This window comes from Panthera pardus, unplaced genomic scaffold (assembly GCF_024362965.1).
Source record: "Panthera pardus isolate Hobbes unplaced genomic scaffold, ASM2436296v1 HiC_scaffold_18, whole genome shotgun sequence".
NCBI lineage: Eukaryota > Metazoa > Chordata > Mammalia > Carnivora > Felidae > Panthera > Panthera pardus.
Window position 1 is genome coordinate 20,638,934 of NW_026526743.1, and position 12,326 is coordinate 20,651,259.

General features: G+C 41.0%; 1 protein-coding gene across 5 annotated transcripts in view; it reads right to left on the bottom strand.

The window, feature by feature from the left end:
* Positions 1-12,326, bottom strand: part of DPY19L3 (dpy-19 like C-mannosyltransferase 3) — a 78,046-nt gene that overhangs the window by 63,978 nt on the left and 1,742 nt on the right. For 2 of the 5 annotated variants that reach the window (XM_053906050.1, XM_053906049.1), the window contains exons 2-3: positions 12,097-12,238; positions 9,353-9,486 (exon numbers count right to left, since the gene is read on the bottom strand). In XM_053906050.1, coding sequence (XP_053762025.1) covers positions 9,353-9,486; positions 12,097-12,199 — 237 coding nt within the window. In that variant the 5' untranslated portion in view covers positions 12,200-12,238. Of the gene's footprint in view, positions 1-9,352; positions 9,487-12,096; positions 12,239-12,326 lie in introns of those variants that run through there. The other 3 variants (XM_053906052.1, XM_053906053.1, XM_053906054.1) reach the window with 3 other exon arrangements.

Below are 12,326 nucleotides of genomic sequence, written 5' to 3' on the forward strand. Positions count from 1 at the left end.
TTTTGTTTACTTTTATCAGTCCAACATTTCTCTTTCTGTGCCTTCTGCAGAGTCTAGTCTTCTGTGTGTTGCTTCCAACACCGTCGTCATTGTTACGGTTTTATCTTTTGATTCTACTTCTTGCCTAAGTTCTGCCAGTTCACGTTTCAGTTCTTTCTGTTGTCTTCCTAGACGGTATAGACTTTCTTACATCCCTGCTTTGAATCCATCTTCTATGGTGGCAAATGCTTATTATTATTTTTTATTTGTTTATTTTTGAGAGAGAGAGACAGAGACAGAGAGACAGCATCAGCAGGGGAGAGGTAGGGAGAGAGGAAGAGAGACTGAATCCCAAGCAGGCTCTGCACTGACAGAAGGGCTCCATCTCACGAAGGTAAGATCATGTCCTGAACTAAAATCAAGAATCAGGAGCTTGACTGACAGAACTACCCAGGTGTGTCTGTTTTTTTTTCTTTTTGTTTGTTTTTTTTTTTTTTTTTTTAAATGTTTACTTATTTTTGAGAGAGACAGAGACAGAATGCGAGTGGGTTGGGGCAGAGAGAGAGGGAGACACAGAATCTGAAGCAGGCTCCAGGCTCCAAGCTGTCAGCACAGAGCCCGACATGGGGCTCAAACTCACGAGCTGTGAGATCATGACCTGAGCCGAAGTCGGATGCTCAACCGACTGAGCCACCCAGGCGCCCCTATTGTGTCTGGTTTTTAATGGGACCTGTTTGGTCACAATTTTCATGTCCCTGCTATAAATTTTTTCTGGTGACTGCTCTTCACCAACACTTGTTCTTGGTTCTTCTCTTCCTTTTTTTCTTCCAGGTTCATTGTACAGATCCTGTGCTAGTTCCCTTCTGTATGTGGCAAGTTCTTACCAAACCAACTTCTTGCAGGAAGTTCATGTGGGGGACAGGCCAGGGCCACAAGTCAGGCCAGCAAGAATCTTCCTTGTGATTCAGCGTGGTTTACAACAGTGAGCTCTTTAGTCTTTTCCTCATTTTAGCCAACCAAGATTGGCAGCCTCAGAGCTGTGCAACACGCAAGTTCTCTCTCTTTATCCGGGTCTTCTGAAACTCCACTTGTACAAAAATGGCTTGTCTCTGTGATTACTCCTTTCAGCCTGCCTAGCTTACTTCTCTTTCATACCAGGGCGTCTCCAGGAAAGCTTCCATCATTACTGCTCACATCTGGCCCCGTGGTTCTCCACAGCGGACCTCGGTCTCACCCCTCAGGATATGCCAGTAACCTTGGAGAACTCAGCTTTGGAGGCTTCCTCCAAAATCCTCTCTCCCTACCTTTCCACGCTCCTCTGAGTTTCACGTGGTTAGGCGGCCCTTCCTCATACACTATGGTTCCAGATCAGAGACCACTCTTGGTTCTGTCAAAGCTGGAAAATAACCATCTCTTTTTCATTTTCCTTATTGCTTTGAGGTAATTCTAAAGAAAGAAGGAACTGACATCTTTACACGGCCACTTTAAAACAAGAAGTTGATTAACAAACAATTTTAGGGATTTTACCCACACAGGAACAATCTACCCCAAAATTGGGGAGCTTAGAAACAGTGAAATAACTAAGAGTATAATTTTTTTTTAATTTTGAGTTACATAAACAATCATGTCCATGATAATTGTGGAAGTTGGTATACCTATGTACATATGGAAAAAGCATATGATGTAACATCAGAGAAGTCTGATTTTGAAAACTATGTTGGAGTCATAAATAAGTAAAATATATACACATGTAGGATGCAGAATGGAAGGGAAAACTGAAAACTGGTTTTTGATGAGGTAATGAAAACTGAGTAATGTCTTTTACTTAAAAGTTTTTTGTTGTTGTCACAATATAGTTTTTGCAATAAGTAACACAATACATGTTCAAAAACTAAAAGGAATCAGTGTTATGTGTATTTTCACTCCAGCGTCTACTAAACACAAATCATGACAAACACACTGATGGGCTCCCCACTTGCCAGCACTTCTGTGTCCTCTGCCTGAAGGCAGCTCCCAAAGCTGCATCCCCCTGCTCGCTCTAGTGCTGGCCCAGATCTTTTACAACAGCCGTTGTCCCCATCCCCCCTCCCCCTGCCTAGACCGCTTCCCTCACCTGTAGAGGTGAACTACTCCAAACAGACCACTATCACTCAGCACTGATGATGTGCTGGGCACCAGAGGGTAGCACAGCAAGTAAGGCATGGGCGTTGAACCCTTTTAGTTTGTTTGTTTATAATAAAGGGCAACAAAAAAGCAGGTTGCATTTAAGGGACAATTTAGAAGGGCACCTGGGTGGCTCAGTCAGTTAAGTGTCCGGCTTCGGCTCAGGTCATGATCTCATGGTTCATGAGTTCGAGTCACGCATCAGGCTCTGTGCTGACAGCTCGGGGCCTGGAGCCTGCTTCAGATTCTGTGTCTCCCTCTCTGTCTTCCCTTCCCCCCACTCATGCTCTGTCTCTCTCTCTCTCTCTCTCTCAAAAATAAATAGACATTAACAAAAAAAATTTTTTTTTAAATAAAGGACAATTTAGAGTTAGAATGTTTGGTCCTTGGAAACAGCCAGATTAAATATGCTCAAAATGCACCTAAAACAGGGCTAAGCACATAGCAGACATTCAATAAAAGCTATTTTTAAAAACTATACTTTCAATTTCCCAGCAAGGAAAATAGAACACAGTTGTTAACACAGTAGGAGAAGAACTTTTAATTTAAAAAATATGCAAAGAAAACCAAAACTACAATGAGCTGTCACCTCACACCTGTCAGAATGGCTAAAATCAGTAACACAAGAAACAACATGCTCTGGCGAGGATGTGGAGAAAGGAGAACCCCGGTGCACTGCTGGTGGGAGTGCAAACTGCCACTCTGGAAAACAGTATGGACGTTCCTCAAAAAATTAAGAACGGAACTACCCTATGATCTAGCAATTGCACTATTAGGGTTTCCCCCAAATAATACAAATAATACAAAACTACGAACTCAAAGGGACACATGCACTCCATTGTTTACAGCAGCATTACTGACAATGGCCAGATTATGGAAAGAGCCCAAATGTCCACTGACTGAGGAATGGATAAGAAGAGGTGGTGCGTACATACAACAGAATATCACTCAACCATAAACGAGACCCAAGTCTTGCCATTTCCAGTGACATGGAGGTGGAGGGTATTATGCTAAGTGAAGTAAGTCAGAGAAAGATAAATACCCTATAATTTCAGTCCTATGTGGAATTTAAGAAACAAAACAAATGATCATAGGGGTTAAAAAAGAGAGAAGCAAACCAAGAAACAGACTCTTAACTATGGAGAAGAAACTGATGGTTACCAGAGGGGAGGGGAGGGGATGAATGAAATAGGTGATGGGGATTAAGGAGCACGTTTGTTGTGATGAGCACCGGGTGTTGGTATGAAAGTGATGAATCACTATACCATACACCTGAAACTAATATTACACTGTATGTTAACTAACTGGAATTTAAATAAAAACTAAAAATAAAATTTAAAAATATGCCACGAAAGGATAGTATATACACATTTCCTATGACCACTTAAAACCAACATCTTCTTCATTCAAATACTAATGCTGTTATGATCAGCAACTAACATTTAAAATATCATTCTGGGGGTGCCTGGGTGGCTGAGCCAGTTAAGCATCTGACTTTGGCTCAGGTCACGATCTCGTGATTCTTGGGTTCGAGCCCTGCGTCAGGCTTGGTGCCGACAATGGAAAGCCTGCTTGGGATTCTCATTCTCTACCTCTCTCTCTGCCCCTCTCCCATCACACTTTCTCTCTCAAAATAAATAAACTTAAAAAAAATCATTCTGAACACATAAATAAAACTCTATGATTTGCCTGTTTCAATATGTTTTTAAATATTTATTTATTTATTTTGGGGACAGAGCTGGTTCATGCTTGCTCAGTGCAAAGCCTGACGTAGGGGTTCGATCTCACAACTGTGAGATCATGACCTCAGCCTAAATCAAGAGCCGGATGCTTAACTAAACCACCCAGGTGCCCCTGTCTATATTATAAGCAAGGTTTTTACTCTCTGAATAATTACAATGAATTCAAAGTATTCAGAGATCAAAGTATTTTCATGAAAATTAGCCTAGCCAGGGCACTTGGGTGGTCCAGTCAGTTAGGCATTTGACTTTTGATTTCAGCTCAGGTCATGATCTCGCGGTTGGTTCATTGGGTTCGAGTCCCACTGTCAGTGCAGAGCCTGCTTGGGATTATCTCTCAAAACAAATAAATAAACTTAAAAAAAAAAAAAAAAAAGTAGCCTAGCAATTTTAAGTTATAACCCACAAGTACAAAAGGAAAACAGATTTACACTTCTCAAGTATTCCCATAATCCCCCAATATGAAAATGGTGTAAATTACAGGAGTAAAATTTACGAAGGCATATATAAACTCGGAAAATGAGCTTTCCTCTGACTGAGCAATGTCTTTGATCATTAATGGCTACCAGCTTCATGGTTTATTCACAGAAAATGTTTACACATTTTAAAATTCAGTAAAATGTAAAATTCAGCTCCTCAGTTGCAACAGCCACGGATCAAGTGTTTAGCAGCTCCATTTGGCTCGTGGCCACTGTACTGAACAGTGTGGAAAAAGATCATTTCCTTCACTGCACAGAGTTCCACTGGACAGCACTGGGTCTACGTGATCTAAGATGAAAAACAAGCCAAATGCCCACGCAGAGGTACCATCAGGTTTGCGAAACAGTCGAAACATCTGAGGATTCCTCTTGTGATGCAGAGAAAACAAGTCTGTGCTATAAGCCATTGCTTGAATAAAGAGAAGAAGATGCAATAAGACTGAGCTCAACTGTACATTTCAGGGGATGGAGGTGTCAGTGGGAAGAAACCTGTTAGATTCGAGTACGTTCCTGTTTTATAGCTTCTTCCAGATGGTATCTGAGGCAGAGACAAGAAACTAGCCTAGGGTCTCTTTCTCACTCTGCACACTCCTCCAACAATCTTGCCCACACGTCTATAAGCTGGTAATATGAAAATGTCCATTTCCAACACAGATGGAACTCCTGCCTCCACATCCGTGGATCCAGCTCCCTTTACTCCATATCTCCCTCCTTGGACTGTTTCGAAAGTGACTCATAACGTATCCAAACATGGATTATCATTTGCTGTCTCACCGTCCCCTCTAAAGAATTTGGCTGCCCTTTGTCCCTGGTTCCTGGGAGGTAGCCAATAAATCCTCGAATTTCCCAAGTGATAACAGCATCTTTGTCATTCACAGTTGGTTCCTCGGGACCACCTCTGATAGTGTGTTCTAAGGAGATGACTCAGGATGGGGGCTGGCCAAGCCAGAAAGACCAGAAATGTGTGATCAGAGGGTTGGGGCTTGGAGCTAGCTGACACCGACCCAACCTCTGGGGAGGAGAGGGAGCTGGAGATTGAATTCAACATTGTGGCCAAATGGTTCAATCAATCACACCTACATAATAAAACTCCAGTAAAAACTCTGGACACCAGAGCCCAGGTGAGCTTTCTTGGTTGACAATAGTCAACACACTGTCATACACTGACGTGCCAGGAGAACAACATGTCCTGACTCCACAAGGAAAGGACAATGGAAAGTCTGAATTTGGGGACCTCCCCCCACCGCTGACTTTCAATGAGTCTCTGCCTTTCACCGATTCTGATTTGTATCCCATTGTTGTATTAAAGCTATCATCATAAGTGTAACGCTTTCCTGAGTTCCGTGAGTCATTCTAGTGAATTACTGAACCTGAGGGGATAGTGGGTATCCCAAAATTTATAGCCTACTTATGGTCAGAAGTCAGGTGGCCTGAGGATCCCCAAACTTGTGACTGGTATCTGAAGTGAGGGTGGTGTTGTAGTGCCCTTAGCCGGTCAAGTCTGGCTTAACTCTGGGTAGCTCTTGTCAGAAGTTACTCCACTGCCCAGACCTGTTCCTCCCAACAGGGTTCATCATCACGGTGAATGGTATGTCCATCCAACTATTCAGCTGCTAATGGGAGAAAGTAGATCACCACTGATGATTCCTTCCTCCCAATCACCATCCACACAAATGATGAATCGATAGATCCTTCTAAATCCACCTTCTAATAAACTCTGAGTTCATCCACTTCTCTCCAGCATGATCTGGTCTTTTCCTCTCTGGTCCTGTTCTCCTTGTGCTCCTAGAGTTCTGGCCACACGTGCCTTCTCTCTGATACTCGGGCTGGACGAGTTCTGTCCTACCTTGTGGCTTTTCCAGTTGTTGTTCCCTCTGCTTAGGACGTTTTCACAGATCTTAGCTTGGCTGTTCTTCTTAGGATTTCAGTGTTGATGTATATCTGGTCTTCAAAATGGTCTGCTTTCCCTCCCTGTAACTATGTCACCACCCTGTTTGGTTTCTACCATAGGACTTATTTCTTGTTGGTTCCTGTTTCTTCCCTCCTCTTTGAACAGAATTCAAAGGCTGTTTTCTCGGGGCCTAGACCTGTGTCTGGTGCACAGATGACGTGCATTTACTGACATCCAGGTATTACCGAATCCACTGAATTGGATTTTCTTGGTGGTTGCCTCTTCCCGCAGTGCTGTCCTCCTCAGGTCCACTCTCCACGCTGCAGCCTGAGCCATCTTTCTAGCACGCCAAGACAATGACACTGCTGTACCTTCATGACCTCTGTTTACCATCCCTGTACATTCTCTCTTCCCATCTGTTCTCCAGTCAGGCTGACTACTGCCAACACCTTCAACGCTCTCAACGTTCTTGCCTCTCAAAGTTCCTGCACGTCCCTTCCCTATGACATTCACTTCTCCTCCCCAATTTGACTGGTTAACCTTTCTCATCCTTCAGGTCTCCTTAACCATCACTTCTTCCAGAAAACCTTCCCTGAGCGTCCAAAATTGGGTTAGGCTACCCCTCCTCTGTGCTCCCACAATGTCTTTCCCCAGCAAGGTATTGATTTTGGATGGGCTGTAATGTCTGCCAACTTGCCTGTACCCTCAAGGGTGTGAACTCCCTGCAGGCAGGGGCCTTGTTGCAGTTGGAGGTATCGCTACAACTGAACGCAGTCCCTGCAGGTATACTATAGGTGCTTAATATGTATTTACTGGATCAATTTATTACACTGGAAAACCTGCTGGCAAATTCATTAGTCTCTGTTATTCTTTCCATGTTCCCCATGGTGTTTCAATAAATGCTACCCACAGAAGGGGTGCTCCATAAACACTAGGTAAAAGTATAATGACTTCTTTAACCTGGTGAGAATAAAAAGGAAAATCAAGGGTGCTCAGGTTTCTTGATGATGGGGTGTATTTATTTAAGGTTACTAGGAAGGCCACCTAAAAACTTTAAAGAGCTAAAATTACAATTTGAAATTAAGCCATGTGACCTCTTTTAGCATCTTCTCCTTACTTACTACACAGTTACTAACATTTAATTTTAGCTATATGCCCACACAGGGATATTTCAGTCTTTATTCAAAATGTTGGTGTTGATAAATAAGTATAAGATTGTTTAGTTATAGGGAATCTGTTTATAAGCACTCTATTAAAGAGATATAGGCGAGGGACGCCTGGGTGGCTCAGTTGGTTAAGAGTCTAACTCTTGATTTCAGCTTAGGCTTTGAGCATCGAATGTGCTTGGGATTCTCTCTCTCTCTCTCTCTCTCTCTCTCCCTCTGCCTCTCCCTGGCTAGCGCATGCTCTCTCTCTTAAAATAAACAGTAAAAAAAAACAAATAAAAAAAATAAAGAGATATAGGTGAGTGAAATTTTTCTTGACAAGAAAAACTACCCACTGTTCCTGAAAGATAAGGATTATTCTTTGTACCATGATATTTTTGTATAAAAATATATACATAGATACACGCTACACTTATAGAGTAAGAAGAACAGGTTTTTAAAATAAACATACTATAAGTTATCTGTATAAATTAAATCTGTCATTCAAAGTAGTTCTCTTTGTTTTTGTTCTTTTTTTTTAAATTTTTTAGTATTTATTTTGAGCGAGAGAGAGACAGAGCATGAGCAGGGGAGGGGCAGAGAGAGAGGGAGACACAGAATCCGAAGCAGGTTCCAGGATCCGAGCCATCAGCACAGAGCCTGACATGGGGCCCGAACCCATGAGTGAGATCATGACCTGAGCCGAAGTCAGATGCTCAAATGACTGAGCCACCCAGGCGCCCCTAAAGTAGTCCCCTTTGGAGACTCATTTCAGTAATGGAACCAAAGTTCAAAATATTTTGGAAAACTCTCTTTGAGAACCGTTTTACTTTTTTTATTAAAATTTTTTGTAATGTTTATTTATTTTGAGAGAGAGAGAGAGAGCGCGTGCGCTCACGTGTATGAGCAGGGGAGGGGTAGAGAGAGAGAATCCCAAGTAGACTCTATGCTGTCAGTGCAAAGCCTGAGACAGAAAACGATTTCATGAACTATGAGATCATGACCTGAGCCGAAATCAAGAGTCAGATGCTTAACTGACTGAGCCACCCAGGTACCCCGAGAACTGTTTTAGATTCTGCATTGATTCTTTTGAATATTCACCTATAAATATTTGACCTTTGATAGTGAATTTTACCTTTATAACAACTAGTCATTAGAAGCCACGATAGTAAACAGGGTCAAAGATGATGACGCTTGGGATAAAAAAACAAAGTATATTTGGATTGAAAACCCCTGGTGATATAAAAGTCTCCTTGCTTAAGTGATATGCTTGTTTTGAAAACAATGGCAAATTAAAAGACATCTAGAAACGTTTAAAAAGAGAAAAAAAGAGAACAAGGAAATTGGTGTTTAAGAAGTCACAGACCCTCCTGAGAATGTGATGAAAATAATGGTTCCCCGACCCTCTAACCACTGCATGTACAATTAGAAAGGTAGGAACACACTGAGGTCGTCTATGGAGCCAGATTAACACTCCATGGTTTAGAGGACTGGCTTTTGATTTTTTTATTGTGCCCAACAGAAAAAAATATATATATACTGTGACCCAGCTTGTACATACATACATATAATTAACACAACAGTTATACAATTAACACAACATATAATTGACACAAACAATTCTCAACCCTAGTGTATATGATAATATCCTCTTGCATCTTATTTTAATCACGAACGTTACTCATGATTTACTGCACCAATTTCACAACGTACAGTGGGAAAATACTGGTTTAGAGTTACTGTCCCATAACTAGAGCAAGTTCATGAAATGAGAAAACTCACTGATGACAAACATCCTGATATTATTTTAAATAACAGTCTTTCTACGCTATAGGCAAACCTTTTAAGAGGTTAGATTCTTTACAGCAAAGCAGCATTATCTTGGTCCTTCATCTACACACTTAACTACTCGAGATACTGATGAGGAAATCATACAACAGTAATAGGATGCCATACCTTAATATTAGAAAACCATAAGTCGTTTTCATGTAAAGTGGCCAGGTAGACAGATGTAAGAAGTCCAATGCAAAGGGCAATGGTTCCACCAACCATAAGTGACAGAAGCTTCCATAATCTTCTACTGGTACCACCTTTTAGAAAAAATAAATAACTAAGTCAGTAAACAACATAGAATTTAATAGTGCCACTTCAGACTATCAAGTATGCTAAGTTCCAACTGCCTGTCACTGGCGAAGCTTCTATTCCCAGGAGACAGTTAGGAACTCCTTGCTGTGACTCCGGAGACCTGTTTTCATACCTCATTATGGTTTTTACCCGATGATATCTAATTGCTCACTTGTCCACTTTGGCAGAAATCGTGAGCTTATTCATTACCTTAGTTATCTTAGTACCTACGGTCTGTGTTTGGCATAGTTTAATAACTGTAGTTCAACTGTGAAGTTTGTGAAATGGAGGAGTTAAGTGGGGCGCAGGTCTAGGATATAGAAAATCTTTCAGATGATCTATGTATAATTTGTGATTTATTCATTAAAAGCTACCAAAAAGCTTGACTACCTAAAATTCAACAACCCATCGGGAGAAAAACATCCAAGTTAAAGGACATAAACTAGGAAAAAAATATTCATGGCACGTATAAGAAAGCTTAAGTATCCTCAATATGGGATGAACACCTTCAGGATTAAAAAACTAAATATTTCAGTTGGAAAGAAATTACAGAGACAAACAGGCAATGCACAGAAAAAAAAAAAAAAGGGCCACAGACAGACAAAAATATTCACAGTCATTAGTATTAAAGAAATGCAAATCAAAACAATGGGCTACAATTTTTTAGATGCTGGTCAATTTGACAGCTTAAAAACGTTAACGCTGTTTTAACAAGGGTACAAAATGAATAGTTTTCAAACACTGCCAGTAGGAGAATAACGTGGCAGCTCACTGGAACACGAGAGGGCAGGAAGTTGGAAAAGCTACCAAAACGAGCATACCATTTGACCAGCAATTCCAAATCTTGGCCTATAACCCCAAATAAAGTTTTAAACAAACATTTGGCCACAAGAACATTTACTCTAGTTCTGTTCGTATAGGTGAAAGGTTTAAAACCACTTATTCAACCAGGAATTCTTAAATCAGTTATGCTATAGCCACACAGTGACTACACCAGTAACATTTTTAAAACACATTGACTGACTTGTGACATGATTGGAACATAATAAAAGAATTGTAGCAAATTACAAAACAGCCAGGATCCCAACGTTGTAAAACCACGTGACTGCTTGAAGGTGTGCCTAGGCAAGAACACCGTTTCCACAGCAACATCAAGTTTCATGGATGACAGTCTCAGGATGGGTTTGTTTGTGGGAATACTTTCTTTCTTTCTTTCCTTTCCTTTTTTTTTTTTTTTTTTTGCTTTTCTTTAGTTTTCAGGGTTTTTTTTTCCTGACATGAAAAAATACTGCCTCAGTAAAATGAAGAATCCTCAAGTTATGTTTTAATTTTAAAAAAAGCAAACTTGGGGGCACCTGGGTGGCACAGTTGGTTAAGTGTCTGACTCTTGATTTCGGCTCAGTTCATGATCTCACGGTTCATGGGACCGAGCCCCATGTCAGGCTCTACGCTGACAGTGCAGAGAATGCTTGAGATTCTCTCTTTCAAAATAAATAAGCGTATAAAAATAAAAAGGCAAACGTGAAGTTACATTGTGTAAGTCTTCAGAAAGTACTCTATCTTGTCCAAAACTGCTTATTTATTGGATGGTTGAATGGTTTGACTTCTCAGTACAGATTTATTTTATAAAACTGCTCCCCCCAAATTACTAGCTCTGGCTGATAAGAATTAACATGGCTGAGTTAATATGAATTCTGTCAGATATCCAAAATGGTGAAGAGACAAGGAATTTTTCATGCTTATTTTTTTTTTAATTTTTTTAACGTTTATTTATTTTTGAGACAGAGAAAGACAGAGCATGAACGGGGGAGGGACAGAGAAAGAGGGAGACACAGAATCGGAAGCAGGCTCCAGGCTCGGAGCCATCAGCCCACAGCCCGACGCGGGGCTCGAACTCAAGGACCGCGAGATCATGACCCGAGCCGAAGTCGGACGCTCAACCGACTGAGCCACCCAGGCGCCCCTCATGCTTATTTTTAAAAATCTTTGACCATGCTTAGTTAAGAAAGCAACTCCACACTGGGGAAGTTCATAATTAAGGTCATTTGATGTACACTTAGCAAGAATCTTCAGCATTACGTAAACAACTTAACCAAGTTCTGACCACCACTCCCTCACAAACCAAAGGAGAAAATGTCAGGAATTCAAATAAGGAATAAAAAAATGTTTGATTCATCTTTCAATACCTTAACGAAATGAGAAAGTCACCCAAGCTAATGTTGTCTAGAGTGAACAGCATACACAAACCAGAAAAATTAGAAACAGACTAAAATCTGAAGCATGGGGGAAAGCATTACTTTAGAAAGTCAAAGATTGGCAAAACCAGAACCCACTGCACAGACAGCTGACAAACAAGGGGTTCCATCAGAGCTCTGTGACCTTTTATCTGGTCACAGCTGTGAAACCAGGATCATCAAACTGCAGTCAAATCATCTGTCAAACTAAAACATCAGGGTATTAGAACAAGTTTCCTCAAATGTTAGGGCTCACCAAATCTGTACCCTATTGGAGAGTGATATTTTAATATTGAAGAAATAATAGCAATCCAAAATGCTGCTTTAATTTAAGTCACCTACCAGATGGCAATTTATTTTCCAACGTCACATTTGCTTCTTGCGCTGCATAATCCTCAGGAACTTCCGTGGTTTTTACTCCTTTTCTTTGCCTGATGGATATCATGGTGTCAAAGACTTACGTGCATTGTTCTTCCAACCACTCCTACAAACAACATACAAGTAAACTGCCCATCCATACGCCAGTACCGTCTCCCCAACACACGCTTTGCTCCTCTGTGACTTGGAGCCTT